The 21,827-nt window shown below is 38.7% G+C and overlaps 2 protein-coding genes across 5 annotated transcripts; one reads left to right on the top strand and one right to left on the bottom strand.

The window, feature by feature from the left end:
* Positions 1–76: 76 nt before the first annotated feature.
* On the bottom strand, positions 77–4,145 carry LOC116712151 (beta-1,4-galactosyltransferase 2-like). Its single transcript, XM_032552044.1, has 2 exons — positions 3,731–4,145; positions 77–1,321 (listed from the first exon to the last, which is right to left on the bottom strand). The coding sequence occupies exons 1-2, from the start codon at positions 4,115–4,117 to the stop codon at positions 653–655; spliced, it is 1,056 nt and encodes a 351-aa protein (XP_032407935.1). The 5' UTR covers positions 4,118–4,145; the 3' UTR covers positions 77–652.
* Positions 4,070–21,548, top strand: chrnd (cholinergic receptor, nicotinic, delta (muscle)). Of its 4 annotated transcripts, XM_032551975.1 has the most exons (14): positions 4,070–4,182; positions 4,689–7,347; positions 8,760–8,924; positions 9,310–9,455; positions 10,575–10,619; positions 10,691–10,800; positions 11,264–11,419; positions 11,486–11,595; positions 12,525–12,725; positions 13,662–13,773; positions 14,585–14,699; positions 19,704–19,914; positions 19,987–20,105; positions 20,439–21,548. In XM_032551975.1, the coding sequence occupies exons 2-14, from the start codon at positions 7,290–7,292 to the stop codon at positions 20,622–20,624; spliced, it is 1,734 nt and encodes a 577-aa protein (XP_032407866.1). In that variant the 5' UTR covers positions 4,070–4,182; positions 4,689–7,289; the 3' UTR covers positions 20,625–21,548. The 4 variants fall into 4 exon arrangements, with proteins under 4 accessions (XP_032407866.1, XP_032407867.1, XP_032407865.1 ...); XM_032551976.1 differs by lacking the exon at positions 8,760–8,924; XM_032551974.1 differs by lacking the exons at positions 4,070–4,182; positions 4,689–7,347 and having other exon boundaries at positions 7,689–8,924; positions 20,361–20,453.
* The last annotated feature ends 279 nt before the right edge of the window (positions 21,549–21,827 follow it).

Raw genomic sequence — 21,827 nt, 5'->3', positions numbered from 1 at the left:
AGTTATCTCAAAAAGAAACCCAAAAGATTGGAAACTGATTATTTTGAAACTGAAAAAAAAAATTGGAACCTGCAGCCATTTTTTGAAAAAGGTTATTTTTTCACAAGTTGTGGGATGGTGGAATAAAAACACACTATAACAGCAAAACATGCCAGAACATCAACATATTATTTGTGCATTTAAATTATCTCCTTATTCTCACATTGTTCTGCTGTTCTACCTACATTCTTTACCTTTTACAGTAAAACAGCTTCGAACTACAAAACACGTCATTAAAAACCACCTCTGTTCCGTAACATACCAAATGTGGAGCTTTCTTCTCGAGCTACTCACATCTTTATCAGACAGAATCTGACCACAAAAAATGTAACACTACATAGTCAGTATCTTATTTATGCATAAATATGTGTTATTGTGTTTGTAACCAGCATGAAAAACGACTTCTTGTTGGCTGAGAAAATCAGTTGGGTAAAAAGTATCTGTGCTTTCTGGTAACCAAAGTTCATACATTTAACTTGTGCTACCTTTCACTTTCATATCTTGATTGTTATTTTCCAAGATAATGAACCCAGGCCTCGTTCAGGAAAACACACACACCTATCGGAACAAAGCCATAAGCTGCCACCATTTCAAGTAAGATCCAGTGTTTAAGTCACTGTGATGGAGCCTGAACGTCCACAGAGATTAAAGTGAACAAGACGTCCTTCAAAATCTCGTTCACTGTAAAGTTGAGTGAGTTTAGTCCATCAGTCTCAATATTCTCTGCCGTTTTTTGTGTTTTGACAGCGTTTTCTGGATTCACCTCATTGTGCAAGTCTCTTCCATGTTTGATCATTTTGTATTTTGCAATCCCAGCGTCCGGCCGAGTTATGGACATTCCTCTTACGGTGATTCTGTTGTACAGGTCGTCGTCTTCGCCACCCCAGCCCCAGAAAGTGTTGGAGAAACCGTTGACTTTCGAGAACTGCTCCTTTGTCAGCAGGGAGACGCCACCGAAGGCTGTTACTGAGGATAATATGTAGTTAAATTTATCGATAGCCACAGATAAATGTCTGGGATGGTCAGAACATCTGTAGAGGTTTCTGTCATCTATTGGTACCAGGTCTACGTCAGAAAAGACAAAACAGTCGTAGTCGTATTCCTTCAGTGCTTCAACAAATCCGATGTTCATCAGCTTGGCCCGGTTGAACGCTCCGTCTCCGTCCTGGTTGATGACGTACACACCGTAGTCCAGCTGCTGACGCATCAGGACCGGATGGAGGTAGTAGAGCCAGTGGGTCAGGTGTTCATACCGGTTTCTGAACGGGATGATGACAGCCACCTAGAAGATGGACGCAGGGAGAGTTTGAACTGGTAGAGCCAGTGAGACATTATGGACCCTGTTACCCGGTAACAGGGTCCATAATGTCTCGAATGCACACAAGGCTGGAGGGTGCTCAGGTCCGGTCCGGTCCTGTCCGGTCCGGTCCTGTCCGGTTCGGTCCGGTCCGGCCCTACAGAGCTACCATCCTGCAACTTTTAGATCCATCCTAACTCCAACAGACTGGGATCAAATGTCTGAATTTCCTCACCAGCAGTCATTCAGTTCTAACAGGCCTGGCAATATAATTAAATATGTTACTAAAATAATACTTTAAAAATACACTTTGAATGAATTTGTAAAAATTTTTATTTTAAATGCACATTTAAAAAATATATTACAAATATATATAAACAATACTTTTCTGAAAGTGTACTTTTGGTAGTATTTTCAAATAGTATATTTTAGTAAACCTTAAATATAAATATAGCACATTTATATGGTATAAAAAGCCTTAAAGGTATACAAAGTATACCTTTAGTGGTTCCAAAAAAAGCATGTGATAGTACACTTCAAATTGTGATTTTCTATAATTTAATTACTATTAAAATACATTAAGCACAAAATTAGTTGTTCCACAATAAATCACTTCAAGTTAACTAACCTGAAATATACTGATGATTAGTCTAGCAACAAGCATGCTAACATTTAACATACTGGTATATTTATTTTTCACAAGGGCAGATTCATTAAATTAAATTATATATACTGTATATATATATATATATATATATATATATATATATATATATATATATATATATATATATATATATATATATATATATATATACAGTATATACTGTAGAATAGAAGAGAATAGAATAGAAGTACTTTATTCATCCCAGCAGGGAAATTACTTCGCAGTTACAGCATAGAGACAAGACACAATAACAACTACCACTGAGTAGTAGTTGTAGATAAAATAAAAATAGAAAATAAAATAGAAAATGCTATAAATTGTAAAAATATAAAATGCTGTTAATATAAAAAGCAGCTTAGAGCAGTCCTTGCAAAGATATATGTAAATATATGTACAGCAGTGTGCCACAGTGCAGTTGTGCAAAATTGGACTGATTAGTGCAGAACAATGATTTAGCTTTTATTGTACAGTGAGATGGCCTGTGGCAGGAAGGATTTCCTGTATCTGTCCCTACGACAGCGGAGCTGGAGCAGCCTATGTGAGAAGGTGCTCCGCTGTCTGTCCACTATGTGGTGGAGAGGGTGCTGTTTATTGTCCATAATAGACAGAACCTTCTTCAGTGTCCTCCTCTCCACCACAGTTTCCAGGGACTCCAGCCTTAGTCCCAGTACAGAGCCAGCTTTCCTGATGATTTTGTCCAGTCTATTAGAGTCGCTGGCTCTGATGCTGCTTCCCCAACACACAGCAGCAAAGAAGATGGCGCCGGCAACAACACTGTGATAAAAGGTCTCCAACATCTTGCTGCACATATTGAAGGATCTCAGCTTCCTTAAAAAATAGAGTCTGCTCATCCCCTTCCTGCACACAGCGTCAGTGTTAGATGCCCAGTCCAGTCTGTTGCCGATTACAACTCCCAGGTATTTGTAATCCTCCACCTCCTCCACCACTTCCCCTTTGACCTTTAGTGGCCGTGAAGGTATCTTCTTCCTTCTGAAGTCAATCACCATCTCTCTGGTCTTACTAATGTTGAGCCTCAGGTGATTCTGCTCAGACCACTCCACAAAGCTGTCCACCAGTGTCCTGTACTCCCCCTCCCCTCCATCCCCTATACACCCGACAACCGCTGAGTCATCAGAAAACTTCTGTAGGTGACATGACTCAGAGTTGTACTGGAAATCAGTGGTGTACAGGGTGAAGAGAAAGGGAGAAAGCACAGTTCCCTGTGGAGCTCCTACGTCACTGACCACCACATCAGACAGGACACTGCCCAGACGGACAAACTGTGGCCTGCCTGTCAAGTAGTCAGTCACCCAGGAGATCACTGAGTCGTCGACACCCATCCTCTGCAGCTTCTCACCCAGCAGCAGAGGCTACTGGGTGAGTAGTATATATATATATATATATATATATATATATATATATATATATATATATGAGATAATGAACATGATAATGTTTCATTATCTCAAACCAAACATCTCAGTTTTCCACGTTTTCATATTCAGGAAAGTTTAACAGAAGTAATTTTGGTTCCAAACGTAATTTAGAAACTTTAACTATGAACTGATTTTTTTTTTAAAAATGTCCCGAAAACCTGGAAAACTGAGATGTTTGGTTTCAAACGGTAAAACATTTTCTTCAACATGTTTTGAAATCGTGCATATATATTTATTATGAATGCATGTATTTATTTTCATGAACGTTCCCGTCTTAAGGCGCCGCCTCACCTTCTGCCGTGCGGTGCAGTCCGGGGGTTTGTACCGGCCTCCCTGCTGCAGCACCGATCCCAGCTGGTTCCTGACCCACTGCAGACTGCGATTAGTTTTAAACTCAACCAGAAGCGGACCCACCAGAGACGGAGGCGAGTCGGGACACGGATCCAGAGGCGGAGCCGGTTGAGCCGAGGTCGCTGCTGTTTTCCGGGAGACGTCTGGGATCTTCTTTACCCAAACACGATCCATCATCTTTCCAAAAACGCTCTTTCCTTTCACCACCTGTTGTGGCACGGAAGGAAAAACCAAAGAAGTGTCTTTGCTGTGGAGTAAAAACACGGTGAAGCACGTCAGAGTCAGTAACGCAGAAAGCGCCAGAACGCTGGTGATTTTCTTCTTCATGTCTCTGATGCTCAGATCTGAAGCCACTGACGTTCCCACCTCTGCAACCTGGAAGCTCCGTTCAGGTCGAGTTCCGCTTCCTTATTTGGCTCTCATGTTCAAGTACTTCATTTCTGTGTAGCGGAACTAAACCTGCATCATGACTTACCTGCAGACAAGATCAGAAATATTGGATACAATATGATAATGGAATAATTCTGCAGAACATTTATTTCAGGGATGTCCAGTTTGTCCTGGGCCCAAAATTCAACAACTCAGCTTTTAGTCACCACTTTTACAAATAAATCTTCTTAAAATATTTATTTATTTCGGTAGGAGACAAAGCATTTCTCTTTAATGAACATTGTTTAGCAATAAATTCCCCAAATGCTTGAAAATTTGATCTATTTAAACAGCAGAAACTGCTTACATTTTGGTCCTTTTCTACAAAAATTGGATTTCATTGCTTTATTAAAATATTGTCTATTTAGAATATTATAAAAGAGATAAAAATAGAAAAATCTGTAGAAATAAATGTGGCCCTTGAATGCTTTCAATTTGACATGTTAAAGAAGATGTTTGTCTTTAACAGGAGGCGACCTGGAGATGATCTTCATGCACATGGAAACGTTTCAGGTCATCAAACTGTTTAAATGGACTTTAATAAAAAAATGATACAATGAAGATAAAATGCAGTGTTTAAATTAAATGAAGCTTTTTGTTATTAAGGAGGAAACCAGTTCAAACACACGACTGTGGAACAGAGATTGTCTAATAATTTGGTTATTGGTCCTGGTTCTAACTGGGCCGTCTCACTGGTTCTAACTGGGCCGTCTCACTGGTTCTAACTGGGCCGTCTCACTGGTTCTAACTGGGCCGTCTCACTGGTTCTAACTGGGTCCAGGCTGGTTGATCAGCAGCAACTGCAGCTGCGTGTTTGCAGACTTGCTCTGAGTGTCTGACTGCACCATGCTGGGATTCTGACCCACTTTGCTCTGCAGAACTGTTCTTATTCAGCCACATTTGGGGTTTTCCTGTTTGAACCGCATGTAGACTCAATACATGCCAGACTTTGACTAGACCACAAGTCTGAACAAGTCGTCTTCCTGTTTTTCTGTCAGTCGGAGCTGGACTTGCTGGTGTGTTTTAAATTTGTTCTGATTTAATACAACAAAACATGAATTATCAGGTTGATTTCAATTAATCAATGAAAGTTTCTTTTCTTAGACATAGTTTGTATAGAAAAAAAAAACAAATAATGTGTTTTTTATACTTTTGTCACAATAGACATGATAATAGATCAACATTTAAGAAATGTTTTACATGTGACATTTGCTGCTTGCAGAATTGGACCAGCAAACATTTCAATACTGTTTGCAGATTAAAAACTTCAAGATCTTCAAGGTCATGCAGCAGATGGTTCTGTCAGTACGAGACGTTACAGCTGAGATAAACCACAATGTTGCTGTTTTGAGACCATTTTCAAGGAATATAATAGAAACAATCGCATAATAATGCAAGAACACGTTCTCAAAGATCAATAAACTTTAAATTCTAATCGACATTTACCACTGGAACTGGAAGACATTTTAAATATCCTCAATAAACAAACAAAACAACAGAAACAACAAATAAAATGAATCCTGAAACCTGTGAACGAAACACAGAGTCAACTTCAGAAAAAAGAAACTAGTTGAGACCAAAACAGCACAAAGACTTTTATCATCCAGACTGTGGTAGAAAGAGAAAAACGATAAATCATGCAAATGGAAATTATTGATCTAATTTTAATTCATCACGTGATTAATTGATTTATTGTTTATTGTGGCAGGTCTAGCAAATGTAGATTATATGGACATAACCATATATTCTGCTATTTTTCTGTTTTTCACACACCTCCTCTCATCCTCATCATTTCTTTGAAGACTAAGCCATTAATTTTATCTTAGAGAAAGAGGAACTCATGAAAGGGGAACTGGAGAGACGCTCCGCAACAAAGTCTGACTGCGGTTTTTTCAGCTCGTGAGTCCAGACGCTTCATCAGCAGAACTCAATCAACGGTTTATTAGCCAGTCAGTTTCAGCAAATAGATAATAAACACTAACTAGAAAATTCCTGAAGAAATTTAACCGGGGTCTGCCAAAGTGTGCCAGTCGGTTTGGACCCAGGGTTCTGATGCTAGAAATTAGCATCAATGCTAAAGAAAGCTGCAATGTAATCAATAGCATGAGAAGATTGACAAGAATGTTTACCAACATGGACTTGCACCATGGTGCAAGTCCATGTTGCAATGCATGTGCTTATGCATTGCTATGGCCCCAATGAATGAAAACCAAACGTTAGACGGTTGAAAATGAAATATCTCGGTACAAACAGATCTGTGTTATGAAGTAACGGCTGTGAGTTGGAAGTAAAACGCTGCAGTTTAACACAAAGTCCAAACTTCTGACCAAATTCTTTAACATGTATTTCTTTGAATCTTGATAAAATGTAATCCTCTCATGAGAAAACGTGTGTGTGCAAAACTCAGAGGAAAATAATTAGCTTAGCACTGCAGTTCAGTTTGAGAAGGCCTGTGGACCGTCTGGTTCTGGAGTCGCCTTGCAGACGCAGCACTGTGTTTCCTCACAGAGGATCCAGTTTATTTGTGTCGCACATTTCAACAACAAGGGAGTTCAACGTGATTTATGTCCTAAAAACACAAAAATACAAGAGACACCACACAGTCAACAATTGAGAAATCTGGCAAACACGACATTTTATGGAGTGTCAACGTGAAACATGTTGGTGAATGTTTCATTCAGCTCCTTCAGACTAGCCGGCAGCGATCCTGCAGCTGTTGCTCTTTCAGCAGCTGCCTTTTTTAGAGAATCAATACTCCAGTTTTGTTGCAATAAATCAGATTAAATGTAAATATAATCAATTTCAGCAGTGTCGTAAACACAGTGCAGTCATATTTGTTTCAACACCCCAGTTCTGCAGGCTAAATAAATAAATCCTGGGAATGTTCTGCGTGTTTCCGGCTCGTCTCGTTCTGCTTCCCGTAAGGAGAAGAGGTGCCGGTCCGGCAGCCTGTTGTCGCTTTTCTATTTTCTGCCCTCTGTGTTTCTGCAGCTGCTGCTTGTCACTCACGGAGTTTCCTGCGTGAAGGTCGGCGGGCAGAGCGGGTTCTGGTCCAGTCAGGCGGTCCGCCATGGAGCTGCAGCGAGCTGCGCTGGTCGCCCTGCTGCTGCTGACGCTCTTCTCCTCAGGTCAGTTCACCTCCAGCTGCGATCTGCTTTCTATCAAAGATTTATTTCTGCTTCAGTTCCAGAATGGCTCAGTGTTGCTTCTAAAGAAATGAAAACATTTCACTGGAAAAACACAAAATCTTACCGAGTTATAAGAGAAACAATCTGCCAATGGAACTAGAACGTTTTTAAAATCAATATTAAGGAAATATTGACTTACAACAAGCTCCTATGTGTTGCTGAAAAGTTACTTGTAATTTAGTTTTGTCTTATTTCAGCTGTAATAAGATATTTGCACCAGAAACTAAACCAAAAATACTTAGTAAGATTTTGTGTTTTTGCAGTGTTCTGCACATTTCCATCCAAACATTTTCTTCTGTTAAAAAAACTAAGAGAAAACAAAACCTTCATCAGTTTCACATTTTAAGGAGCTTTTATTTATAAACTTAATAGGATATTAGCAGAAAAAATTGGCCACAAAAATAAGCAAAAATATTTTTGCTTTTTCATAGAAAAAAAATCTATCAGTTTTCAGATGTTTTCAATAAAACTGAAACGTAAACAGCAGAAAAACTGATGAAAACTAAATGTTCCTAAACTAAAATACCAGCAAATGATCACAAAACCAAACCAAACTGACCGGAACCAGTAGAACAAACAGAACCAACCGGAACCAGCAGAACAAACAGAACCAACGAGGAATGAACAGAATAAAATACTAAAATACCAGCAAATGATCATGTTTGTTGTAACCGAGGAGGAAAGAATATCCAAAAAATCACAAGAGTAGAAATATTTTACTGAAGTAAAAGCAAAAAACTTTCATCCAAGAAAATACTCAGGAGGAAAAAAGTATTTGGTAAAAAGTACTGAAGTACTGAAGTACTGAAGTACTGATCAGATTATTAATCATTTAAAATGTACAGATTACATCATCAGACGAAGCAAAACATGAAGTTCAGTGGAAATGTTGGTATTTTTGGTTCTGTTGATACCGGTCGGTTCCTGCTGGTTCTGTTAGTTCCTGCTGGTTCCATTTGATTTTGTTGGTTCTGTTCATTCCTGGTTGGTTCTGATGGTTCCTGCTGGTTCCGGTTGGTTCTGTTTGTTCTACTGGTTCCGGTCAGTTTGGTTTGGTTTTGTTGGTTCTGTTCATTCCTGGTTGGTTCTGTTAGTTCTGCTGGTTCCAGTCGGTTCTGTTGGTACTGCTGGTTCCAGTCGGTTCTGTTTGGTTTTGTTGGTTCCGTTCATTCCTGGTTGGTTCTGGTTGGTTCTGCTGGTTCTGTTAGTTCTGCTGGTTCCAGTCGGTTCAGTTTGGTTTTGTTGGTTCTGTTCATTCCTGGTTGGTTCTGTTAGTTCTGCTGGATCCTGTTGGTTCCGGTTGGTTCTGTTTGGTTTTGTTGGTTCTGTTCATTCCTGGTTGGTTCTGTTAGGTCCGGTGGTTCCGGTCGGTTCTGCTGGTATTAATCCCTGCTGTCTCAGCTTTGGCCTCCAGCCGCTGAAACCGGACCCGTCTCCCTCCTGCTGTGACGGACCGACGCTCCAAACGGTTCCTTTATGTTTTAACCAAAAGTCCAGCAGACAGAAACACACTGCAGGTTTTATTAAAGTTTTATAAGCTTTTATAATGTTTAAATATTAAATGATTAACAATTCGACCCGTTACTCAGTCCAGTAAACTTTTTACCAAATACTTTTTACTTTTACTTGAGTAAAAACATGTTGAAGTATCTTTACTGTAACCAGAGCGCAGCTGCTAGTTCTCCTCTGGTTAGGATGATTTGTTGATCATTAGTCGCCAAGCAGCATCACAGTGCAGAACTCTTTCAATATTTCTCCTTTCTGTTAGTGAAGGTCATTAAGGTCAAAGGTTCATGAATAACTTTTTAAAAGAAATAAAGTCTTAAGAGTTTCCCTCAAGTGTTTCTGCACAGTTAGCTTTATGACGCTAACGTTTTCGTCTTGAATCTGTTTCTGTGTCAGAGTGTTTGTGCCGCAACGAGGAGGAGCGTCTGATCAACCACCTGTTCGTGGAGAAAGGATACAACAAGGAGCTGCGACCCGTGAAGAAGCAGCAGGAGGTGGTGGACGTTTACCTGGCGCTGACGCTCTCCAACCTCATCTCTCTGGTAGAAAACCTGCCACTTCCTGGATTCTTTAGGCAAAAATCACCTTTATCTGGAAGTCGATGAATCCGGATGAACCAGTTATTGATTCAGATTTGGTTCATCGTTTACTGGAGCATGCAGACTTTATAAATGGCTGAGAAAATAACACCCTCAGAGCAGCAATTAAGCCAAAGCTGTACAGTATATATACGATTAGCCTTTTAAATTAAAATGCCTTTGTCTGTAAGGTTTTACCCAAAATCCCTCAAGCAGCAGATTTATCTTCACCTGGTTCAGATTCAAACTCATTTTCATTTTCAGCCGTAATAAGATCATGAATATCTTTGTGGGCCAGGAAGATAAAGTGATAAAACCATTAACAAACTGTTCACCTATCAATAAATAGCGGTCTCTACATTCTTAAAAACACATATCAGGATTTAAAGATTGTTTTTCTGATTCTTTTTTGCAATTAAAATCACAGATTCAAAAATATTTGCTAGGAATTTTACATTGTTTGTGTTGATGTATAAATATAACTTCTTGTTACTCGGCGTGTCGATCATGTCTGATGTCCAATAAGGCCGAGGCAGCAGTGTGGTAAAAGTAAGAAACACTGCCACCTGCAGGCAGGAGTTAGCAGTCACTTAAACCCAAAGGTTTTGACCATTTTTCAGAATATTTGCAATAAATTCCAAGTTATGAATTAGTGTAAAAAAATGCAGAGATCTGTTCATTTTTTGTGACGTGAAAAACTGGAGAGTCTAGAGGGCCACATAAAAAACTGCTGAGGGCCAGATTTGGCCCCCGCACCTTGAGTTTGACACATAATGGCACTAAAGGAATTCTGTTATTGCAAAAAGAAATTGAATTATTTGTTTATTTGAATCTTTTAATGCATTTTTAATACTGGATAAAAAAGTTTAAGCGGTTAAACAAAAAATCTGTAAAACAGGCTGATTTTTTAAAAATCCGATTAATCAATTAATCATCAAAATAATCAATTACTAAAGGAACCGTTAGTTGCAGCCCTATCTGAAAAGTGTGGCATGCATCTGTTCTCTCCCTCCTACAGCTGCAGCATGATGCTGCCACTACCATGTTTCTTATATGATGTAGTTTTTGTCTCTTCTTCTCTAGAAAGAAGTAGACGAGACGCTGCTGACCAACGTGTGGATCGATCACGTACGTCAGAATGTTTTTTTATTTTTTAATCAAACCAAACCTCCGCTCTGATCTGCGTTTCTCTGACGCAGACATGGACCGACTACCGGCTGTCGTGGAACGCCAGCGAGTTCGACGGCATCGAGATGCTGCGCCTGCCGCCCAGCATGGTGTGGCTGCCGGAGATCGTCCTGGAAAACAAGTAAAACTTTATTTTATACAAATCAGGTCAAATAAACCCATTAAACAAAGTTTTGTTGTTTGAAGATTGTTAATAATTTGAATTGTTAATAATAATTAATAATAATAATAATTGTTATTTTTTCCCCAACGCACTCTCAGAGTGACGTCAGCACACACAAGGCGGCCATTTTGTTTGACAAACTAGTTTTACTATAGAATATTAGCAACAAAGTATAGATGAACATTATTTTTGTCAAGTTTCTAGTTCACTTGAGTTTAGACAAGTAAAATTTTATTTTATTTTTCATTTTATACCCTGAAGGTTAATTATTGTCAAGATGTTCTGTATGTTTCATAAGTGCCAAAACTCGTTGAATAAATAAATAGTACATATTTTTAATAGTGCGTGTTGTGGGACGGAGTATGAGTAGTTTATCTGATGGCAGTGATGTCATCGTGACGTCATCGTTCCCTGTGTTTAGTAACGACGCCCAGTTCCAGGTTGCCTACTACAGCAACGTCCTGGTGGATCCGTCTGGTCTCTGCTACTGGCTGCCTCCCGCCATCTTCCGCTCCTCCTGCTCCATCAACGTCAACTACTTCCCCTTCGACTGGCAGAACTGCACGCTCAAGTTCACGTAGGTGGCCATGAAACGGCGCCTCCTGCAGGTCGGGAGGGGTAAACGCTCTGTGTGTTTCTGCAGCTCCCTGACCTACAACGCCAAAGAGATCAAGATGCTGCTGAAGAAAGACGGGAACGAAACTCACACGCACACCGTGGAGTGGATCATCATCGACCCGGCCAGCTTCACAGGCAACTGTTTTATCCTTTCAACCCGGGGCGTCCAAACTTTCTGCCCTGACCGTCAAAATTTTAGACTCAATCGTAAACACAGGCCAAACCCCCCCAACCCAAATCAGGCCCGATATTTATTGTAGATCCAAAACTTGAAAGTGATTTTTACGACGGTGTTTCAAGGCTTTTGTAGAAAGAAGAAAATAAAATTTCCACCAAAAACTCAGAAATTTTGTGCTTAATCTCAGAAATCTTCCAGAAAAAATTTCAAAAGAAAATTTTCTACAGTTTTTGTAGAAAATTTCAAAGGTTTTTGGCATAAATTTATTACGTACAACTGCTTTAATTCTGCATGTTGTATTAAAATAAATGTTTCTAGTTTTCAGTTTGTTTTGGGCTCTATTGAATACATTTATTTTCTGTTATAAGAACAGGATCTGGGCGACTCTGTTTCAAAGCATCTGCTACATTTAGCTAAATTTAAGAAAGAGTAAGAGCGGATTTGGTTGCTACAAAGTCGACTTTTCAGTAAAAGTTTCTGGATAAACTTGGTTTGGCTCTTTGGTAAAACTTGGTAATGAAAACATGAACATATTGAGTGACAGGAAGGATCTGTGATAACGCTCCTTAGTGCACTGAGGATGCAACAGTTTGTCTCTGAAGAAACTCACATTCTAGAACACAAATTTCTCTGCTAAACATTTGAAAAACACGAATCTTATCTGACACAATAACCAAAATATCTTCACATTTACATCCAGAGCTTTTTCTTTAACCTGATATCGGTTAAATTAGAAATATTCTGTCACAGAGAAAGGCAAACAAAGTCATATTTTTGCTTTTAAACGATCAAAATGTAATTAAAATCCTTAGATTAATTAAAATGGAGATTAGATTGAGAATAATGTGTAAATTAGGAGCTGATGACGTAAAGTTTGTGCCTGCAGAAAACGGCGAGTGGGAGATCATCCACCGGCCGGCCAAGAGAAACGGCTACAAGCACATTCCCATGGAGAGCAACAAGCACCAGGACATCACCTTCTACCTGGTCATCAAACGCAAGCCGCTCTTCTACATCGTCAACATCATCATCCCCTGTGTGCTCATCTCCTTCCTGGCCTCGCTGGTCTACTACCTGCCTGCTGACAGTCAGTACTGAACCGCAGCTGCTTTACAAACTCTGAAGGTCACTCAGAGGTCACTCAGAGGTCACTCAGAGGAAAGACTCTTCTGCAAAGCTGGAAGATTTGCAGAAGATCTGTTGTTAGTAGCTAGATTAAACTTTATTCTGAAGGTCTGTACGTAGACGGACATGACTTCCTGTCAGGAACAGGAAGTGTTGACTGTCATGGAGCTTCAGTCAATAAAAAAAATTACATTTTAATGCAAAGTTGCTTTAAAACCTGCATTAAAAGCATCAACTTTGCATTATTTGGTAAATAATTATACTTTTAATATAAAATTGACACATTAATGGATTTTAATGGAAGTTTTGAATTAAATGTCTTTATTTGCTGAATAAAGCAACACTGATACTTTTTAAATGGAAGTTTTCACTTAACATTGCATTAAAATAAGATTATTTACCATATAAAGCAAAGTCGATAGTTTTAATGGATTTTAATTTAACTTTTAATTCATTTTGCATGAAAATATTATTATAATTGACACTTTTGATGCACCTTTAATGCAAGTTTTAATACAACTTTGAAATTAAATGTCATTATTTACCAAATAAAGCAAAGTTGACACTTTTAATGAGTTTTAAATTCACTTTTAATGCAACTTTGCATTAAAATATTATTATAGTTGACACTTAGTGGATTTTAAGGCAACTTTCAACACAACTTTGCATTAAAATGTCATTATTTACCGAATAAAAACAGCTGTAAACATTCATGACGTCTCCTTCATGTGTTAACAGGATTATGCTAGTCTTCATTTAAACCCCTTCGTAATAAAGTGTTAGGACTTGTCAAACTTGTAAACGGTTTTGGTTCCATCTGGTTAAACTCAGCGCTACAGATCTGAAGTTTAGTGTTTTGGTGTTTAGGTGAGGATGAAGTTTTGTGATTTTTCTTCAGGTGGGGAGAAGATGACGCTGTCCATCTCCGTCCTGCTGGCTCAGTCTGTCTTCTTGCTGCTGATTTCCCAGCGGCTGCCGGAGACGTCCATGTCCGTCCCCCTCATAGTCAAGTAGGAAAAAAGTCATTTTATTTTTCAATACCTACAAGAACAAACACTTTAGAGTTCCTGATTGTCCTTAAATAATTTTTTAAAAACATATTTTTTAACTTACTTTCAGTCCAGGACTTCCTAAGCTTTCAGGATGAGCTGAAAGTGTTTTTGTTTATTTAAAATCATTTAAATAAAAGTTGTAACAAAGATTAAACTGGACCTAGAAATAAATTTGCATTTCACTGCAAAAACACAAAATTTTACCAAGTATTTTTGGTTTAGATTTTACTGCAAAAAATGACTGAAACTAACTTGAAAGTAACTTTTCAGCAAGATATAGAGGTTTGTTTTAAGTCAATAACTCTTTAATAATAATGAAATTCACTAGCAGGTTATTTCACTTCTGCATCAGAAACCTGGAAGAAACTGAAAATCAGCCGAAACACTGATCTCCTTTAAATCAAGGCTGAAAAACTGGTTGAGTTACTTTAGAACCGTAAAAAGTGAAACATTAACCAACATATTTAATGAGTGTTGATGGTTTTGATCAAACATTACATCAATATGTAACATTTCTTTCTTAATTAGTGACTGAATGATGTTTTTATGGATTTTTAAAATGTTTTTATGAAGTAAAGCACTTTGAACTGCCTTGTTGATGGATAACAAAACATTTTCCATCTTATAAGTGAAATAATTTAGCAGTGGAACTATAACTTTTGTTTTTTTATCAATATTAAGGAAATATTTACTTAAAACAAACTTGTATATGTTGCTGAAAAGTCAACTGTAAGTCAGTTTACCTTTCTCATTTGATGTTTTTCCTCAGATATTTGATGTTCATCATGGTTCTCGTTACCATCGTCGTGTTGAACTGTGTCGTCGTTCTCAACCTGCACTTCAGGACGCCCAGCACACACGTCATGTCTGAATGGACCAAGAAGGTGAAGAGCGGAAAAATCACAACATTTAATAGAGTTGATGGTTCTCATTTCACACACACTGACGGACAAACTGGAGCTGAATGCAGGAAAGAGAAAAAGAAAGGACAGAATGGAGAAGTTGAAGTTCACCAGAGAAAAGTAGTCGGAGAATAAATGGAGGACAAGAAGTCAGGAAACCAAAAACTAAATCAATAAAGTTCATTTGATTTATATTGATGAAAGAAACTAAACTCCTAGTTCTGCTGGTTGATTATTTAACGTATAAAATGTCTTGTTATCTATCAGTTTATTTGTGTTTCAGCTTTAATTGGTAAAAACACAAAAATAAAACGTCATAAAAACATCAGCGAGTCAGAAACAAACATTACATTTTGATGATTGTCGTCATCAAAATCATCAATAAATGTTGATAAATGTTTCATTTATTACGGTTCTAAAGTAACTCAACCCAGTTGGGTTCTCAGCCTTGATTTAAAGGAGATCAGTGTTTCGGCTGATTTTCAGTTTCTTCCAGTTTCTGTGATGCAGAAGTGAAATAATCTGCTAGTGGATTTCATTATTATTAAAGAATTATTGACTTAAAACAAACCTCTATATCTTGCTGAAAAGTTACTTTTATCAATCAATCAATCAATCAATCAATCAATCAATCAATCAATCAAATTTTATTTGTATAGCACATTTCAGCAGCAAGACATTTCAAAGTGCTTTACATCATATCAAACACAGAAACACAAAGCAACATAGAATCAATCATTAAGTCAAGTTCCATCAATAAGTTTGTAATTGATTACATTTCAAATACAATCCTAAACAGGTGGGTTTTCAGTTGAGATTTAAAAGAAGTCAGTGTTTCAGCTGTTTTACAGTTTTCTGGAAGTTTGTTCCAAATTTGTGGTGCATAGATGCTGAAAGCTGCTTCTCCTCGTTTGGTTCTGGTTCTGGGGATGCAGAGCAGAACCAGAACCAGAACCTGAGAGGTCTGGAAGGTTGATACAACAACTGCAGATCTTTAATGTATTGTGGTGCTAAACCGTTCAGTGATTTATAAACTAACAACAGTATTTTAAAGTCTATTCTTTGAGCTACAGGGAGCCAGTGGAGGGACTTTAGAACTGGTGTTATGTGCTCTATCTTCCTGGTTTTAGTGAGAACGCCAGCAGCAGCATTCTGGATCAGCTGCAGCTGTTTGATTGATTTGTTGGACAGACCTGTGAAGACGCTGTTGCAATAATCAATACGACTGAAGATGAACGCATGGATGAGTTTCTCTAGATCTGGCTGAGACATTAGTCCTTTAATCCTGGAAATGTTCTTCAGGTGATAGAAGGCCGACTTTGTAACTGTCTTTATGTGGCTCTGGAGGTTCAGGTCAGAATCCATCACTACTCCCAGGTTTCGGGCCTGATCGCTGGTTTTCAGTTGTAATAACTGAAGCTGTGCATTGACTCTAGATATATAACTCTAGATCTATAACTGTAGATCCATAACTCTAGATCTATAACTCTAGATCGTTCCTCTTTAGGTCCAAGAATAATAACTTCAGTTTTGTTTCTGTTCAACTGGAGAAGGTTTTGGCACATCCACACATTTATCTGTTCTAAGCATCTGTTCAGTGATTAGATGGGGTCAAAGGTCACCTGGTGACATCGTAATGTAGAGCTGTGTGTCATCTGCATAGTTATGGTAGCTAATATTATTTCCTGTTATAAACTGAGCTAGTGGGAGCATATAAATATTGAATAAAAGGGGTCCTAGGATTGAACCTTGGGGTACCCCACATGTGACCTTTGACCTCTTTGATGAAAAGTTTTCAATTGAAACAAAGAAATCCCTGTTCTTTATGTAGGATTCAAACCAGTTAAGCACTGGACCGAAGAGTCCGACCCAACTCTCCAGTTGATTCAGTAATATGTCATGGTCAACACTGAGGTCCAACAGAACCAGCACTGTGGTTCTGCCACAGTCCGTATTTATATGGGTGTCATTGAACACTTTGACTAGGCCAGTCTCTGTGCTGTGGTAACCATGGAAACCAGACTGGAAGGAGTCAAAGCGGTTGGTTATCGTTAGGAAGCTAGTTAATTGTTTACACACAGCTTTTTCAATAACTTTGCTGATAAATGGGAGGTCAGAGGTCAGAGGTCGGCCTGTAATTCTGCATTAGTGATTTGTCCAGATTGTTCTTTTTTATAAGTGGTTTGATTACTGCTGTTTTCAGAGCCTGGGGGAAAACGCCTGACGAGAGCGATGAGTTACTATCTGGATCAGATCAGCAGCAATAACAGGCAGGACTTTCTTAAAGAAATGTTCTAGAGTTATAGATCTAGGACATCCAGACAGCAGAAACTGGAGCTTATTTGACTTATAATTTCCTGTAGGGTTTTATAATTAAGTAGTTGAAATTGGGTCATTTTTCCTGTATTTGTTTTATTTGGGCTCAGCATTGGTACTGACTTTATAGTGGATGTTCAGATTAATCCTCTGATTTTTTGAATTTTCTCTGAAAAGAAGCTGGAAAACTGGTTGCAGGCGGCAATACATTGGAATTCAGGCGGTAACGTCACAGGAGGGTTTGTGATTCTGTCAACTGTTGCAAATAAAGCTGGAGCATTGTTAATGTTTTTGTTTATGACATCTGCAAAGAAAGCCTCTCTTGCATGTTTTAGTGTTGAGTGATAGTTACGTAGACTTTCTTTATAGATGTCACAATGAACGTGAAGTTGAGTTTTACGCCATTTTCGTTCTGCCCTACGGCAGAGTTGTCTTGCAGATCTAACTGTTTGTGCATTTCTCCATGGAGATTTCTTTTTACCAGACACAACCTTCATTTTGGCTGCACAGTGGCGCAGTTGGTAGCACTGTTGCCTTGCAGCAAGAAGGTCCTGGGTTCGATTCCCTGCTGGGGTCTTTCTGCATGGAGTTTGCATGTTCTCCCTGTGCATGCGTGGGTTCTCTCCGGGTACTCTGGCTTCCTCCCACAGTCCAAAAACATGACTGTTAGGTTAATTGGTCTATCTAAATTCTCCCTAGGGGTGTGTGTGTGTGTGAATGGTTGTTTGTCCTGTATGTCTTTGTGTTGCCCTGCGACAGACTGGCGACCTGTCCAGGGTGTACCCCGCCTCCCGCCTGGAACGTAGCTGGAGATGGGCACCAGCAACCCTCCCGACCCCATTAGGGACAAAGGGTGAACAGAAAATGGATGGATGGATGGATGGACAACCTTCATTTTAATGGAATCAATAATATCTGAGACTTTAGACTGAAAATCATTTACCAACTTATCTACATCATTACAGCTTAAGGGTGAGGAAGAAGAGTAGATTTGATTAAAAGTTTCTGCTGTGTTTTCAGTGAGAGAACGTTTTGTGATGGTTGCTGTTTGTCCAAGTGGGTTAAAAGATAAAGAACTTTCAAAGATAACAGGAAGTGATGCGACAGGCGACATCATTTACAGAGACATAGGAAATATTCACACCCTTACTGATAACCAGGTCCAGTGTGTGTCCTTGAGTGTGTGTTGCTTGTTTGACATGTTGTGTTAGACCAAAAGTCTCTAAAATATTAGCGAGCTTTTTTGCCCCTCTGTCTTGGGGGTTGTCAACATGAATGTTGAAATCACCAACAATTAATAAACAATCATAATCAATACATATGAGAGATAGAAGCTCATTCAAGTCAGTAAAAAAATTTTCCACAAAAGTTGGAGTTTTGTATAAAGTTACTGTCAAAGTTCATTTGTGGCCTTTAACCTCAATTCCAAGATACTCAAAAGAGGTGAAGTGACCCAAAGAGATTTTACTACAATTTATGGTATTCTTAAATATTGAAGCCACGCCTCCTCCTTTTTTGTGTTTTCTATTCTCACTGAAGAAATTGTAGTTAGGAGGCGCAGATTCAATTAGTACGATCGATTCATTATTATCATTCAACCATGTTTCTGTCAGAAACATAACATCGATATTATGCTCAGTGATGAAATCATTAATTAATAGAGCCTTAGCACAGAGAGATCTGGTATTTAAAAGAGCTAGTTTAAGTGACTTGGAGGCCAAGAAATCTTCAGTCTGAGGTTCCTTTAGGCAGGGGATCAGTCTGATGTTTGAATTAGGTCCCCTATATTTTATGTTTCTGTTTCTTGTAAATTTTCTTGTAGTGATCCGGACAGGTAATGTCCTGTTCTGCAGTGCCGAGGGGCCAGACACATTCTGGAGCAAGAAGGGCGTAAAGATAAAGTCTGGACCCCGGCCTCAGACCTCAGAAACGCAGAGTGATGGATCCTCTGGGAAGTTAGAGTCAGGTGGCTTAAATGAAGTGAGGTCTGCTACGTGAGCGCTAAGGAGCGACGTCCCCAGTACAACCTGCTGATTCATTCCATCTGTAAATTTAAGAAACTCCGGTCCAGAAGACATTTCTCCATGTGTATCTTGTGAATCCTGTGAATGAGTGGGTGAGCAGAGAGGGAGGGGAGAAGGAGGAAGGGAACCAGTCGCTCCGCCTCCAGTCGATGTATCAGCTGTTTTTGAAACTGTTTGTTCCTGATAAGCCAGCGGTTCCATCCTAGTCAGAAATCCTTGAGCCTGTTCTTCTGAAGCGATGATCACGTTGCTGTCCTTGTTGATAAAATGAAAAAGATTTGCAGTGAGCAGACTAATAACTTAGACTAAGTTATTTTCACTAAAAATGATTTTGTGTTTTTGCAGTGTACAGCTTGTTTGACCTGCATAACCATGACAACCTGCACATTTATTTAAGCTTCATTACATATTTTAAAAATATATGATTATTTTTGTGCTACAATAATAACACCAATTCATCCTAAAAGTTTAGGATGAACAAACTGGACCGGAGTTTGTTCCAGATTTATGGTGCATAGAAGCTGAATGCGTCTCCATGTTTGGTTCTGGTTCTTTAAGTCCAGTGATTAGAAACTAACTGCAGGATTTTAAAGTCTCTTCATTTGGATTTTAACATTAAATGAATATTAATCAACTTTTTGTCCAGTTTTTCCTGGAGCGGTTGCCCCGGATCCTCCACATGGCCCAGCCAGCGGACGACGAGCCGGCGTGGGACGGAGCGTTGCCACGGCGATCCAGCTCGGTGGGATACATCGCTGCAGCCGAGGAATATTACAGCATCAAGTCCCGCAGTGAGCTGATGTTTGAGAGGCAGTCAGAGAGACACGGACTGTCCAAACGGCCCACGCCGGCCTCAGGTACGTCCAGACAGAACCAGGCAGAACCGGGAGGTGGGTCAGCAGGGGCACTGACAGGCTGTGTGTGTTCAGTGTTGAAGCCGGTGGAAAGCGACGGAGCGATGGATCAGCTGTACGGGGAGATGAAGCCGGCGGTGGACGGAGCGAACTACATCGTCCAACACATGAGAGACAAGAACGACTACAACGAGGTGAGAGGAGACGAACACCAGGAGACAGAAACCAAATCAGCTCTACAGTCGATCAGCAAAACTCCAACATCCTTAATCAACTGAAAGTTACAAAACAGCTGAGTAAACGAGAGTTTTAGCATTTATCTGGAAAAATGATTAAAATAAAAATTTCAAAGTTATGAAAAATACAAAAAAATGAGTTTAGCTGCAGCAGAAGTTTAATTTCTGTTAATTTCAGTTTAATTATGTTTCTTTCTCCTGGTGCTGCTGCAGGAGCTGAGGTGATCTAGGATCATAGATCTATGCCCGCCGCAACAGTAGAATCTAGATCCAGATGTTCTGTGTTCGCAGGAGAAGGACAACTGGAGCGGCATCGCCCGAACGGTGGACCGGCTCTGCCTCTTCCTCATCACCCCGGTGATGACCTTCGGCACCGTCATCATCTTCCTCATGGGGATCTGTAACCACCCCCCCCGCCTGCCCTTCCAGGGAGACCCGCACGACTACAGCGAGGACAACCTGCGCCTGCTGGAGTAGAACCGGAACCGGCAGCCCGGTTCCGGTTCTACTCATTTATCCACTTCATGTTTGAATCGTCTGAGTTTTCTGAGGTTGAAGTGAATATTTTGGTTCTGGTTTTCTTTACTTTGTGTCTCCAAAACATCAGTTTGATTTAAATTACCTAGAAGTATTGCACAGCGAGACAAGTTTTATTTTTTAATGAATGCCATCATTTACTTTTGCATTCACCAAACATAACAATATAAATGTCATTTTATTATTTATTTAAAAAAATACTTTAGAAAATTGAGAATTATTTTTTTGGCTGCCAAAAAATGGCTTCTGATAAAATTGTAAGATTTTTTCTGAATTTTCATTTTGCTAGCTTTAATAAATGAACTTTATTTTATGTTTTCAATAAAAAACAAAAACTTCAAAAGTCTTGAAGTGTCAAAAAATGGCAACTGATCAAAAAACGTGATGCTGATTTTCTCTGTTTGCTTTAAAAATGACATGAAAAATTAAATGAAAAACAAAAATGTAATTATCACCAAAAATACTTAATATGACTTCAGATGTTCTTCAGTTTCTTTCCACACAGATTCATAAATGTGACGGTTCAGGGAATCAGATGGTTATTAATAATAATCATTCACAATAAAACCACAGGGGAATAAAATTACTGCATGTTTGTTGCTTTAAGTGTCTAATATTCTAATTTATCCTTTATTTTGTAAAGAGCAATAAAACCAAATAAAAACATGAAGCCATTGTTTATTTTCTTGTTTTTAATTTTCTAAACTGATTTTTATTCAATTGGTTTGATTGGTTATTAATAATAATCAGAATACTTCCACAGAAAAATAAAACTACTGGATATTTTTGCTTTTAAATGCATAATAAAGTTAATTGGAGCCTGTAATATAATTTTGTAGATCAATAAAAACAGATTGAAACATTTTTAATGGATTTTTCTTTTATTGTTCTGATTGAAAAGTTAGAATAATACGTTTTTAAGGTTTTTTTATATTAAGGCTGAGAAAAGAAAACATTTTCACATAACACGAGAATTGAAGGTCCAACAGTTTCAGGCCTAAATTAGTTAGTTAGTTAGTTAGTTAGTTAGTTAGTTAAAGGGCTAAAGCTTCTAATTCCACATCTTAAAGCAGAATAACTGTAGTGATACATGCATGTATGAGTTCAGCTTCTTATTTACTACAAAGAAAAGACTATAAATCA

The sequence above is a fragment of the Xiphophorus hellerii genome, chromosome 21 (genome assembly GCF_003331165.1).
Source record: "Xiphophorus hellerii strain 12219 chromosome 21, Xiphophorus_hellerii-4.1, whole genome shotgun sequence".
Lineage (NCBI taxonomy): Eukaryota > Metazoa > Chordata > Actinopteri > Cyprinodontiformes > Poeciliidae > Xiphophorus > Xiphophorus hellerii.
The sequence above is the reverse complement of the archived record's forward strand: the minus strand, read 5'-3'. Positions and strand labels throughout refer to the sequence as shown.

What these genes read in the sequence shown, in the direction of transcription:
- LOC116712151 (XM_032552044.1), bottom strand. Translation starts at nt 4,117, where the DNA reads ATGAAGAAGAAAATCACCAGCGTTCTGGCGCTTTCTGCGTTACTGACT. An exon ending in ACTGCACCGCACGGCAGAAG is followed by an intron (nt 1,322 to 3,730) that starts GTGAGGCGGCGC and finishes TCCATCTTCTAG; the next exon opens with GTGGCTGTCATCATCCCGTT.
- chrnd (XM_032551973.1), top strand. Translation starts at nt 8,402, where the DNA reads ATGGTTCCTGCTGGTTCCGGTTGGTTCTGTTTGTTCTACTGGTTCCGG. An exon ending in CCAACGTGTGGATCGATCAC is followed by an intron (nt 10,620 to 10,690) that starts GTACGTCAGAAT and finishes TCTCTGACGCAG; the next exon opens with ACATGGACCGACTACCGGCT. An exon ending in TGTCTGAATGGACCAAGAAG is followed by an intron (nt 14,700 to 19,703) that starts GTGAAGAGCGGA and finishes CTTTTTGTCCAG; the next exon opens with TTTTTCCTGGAGCGGTTGCC.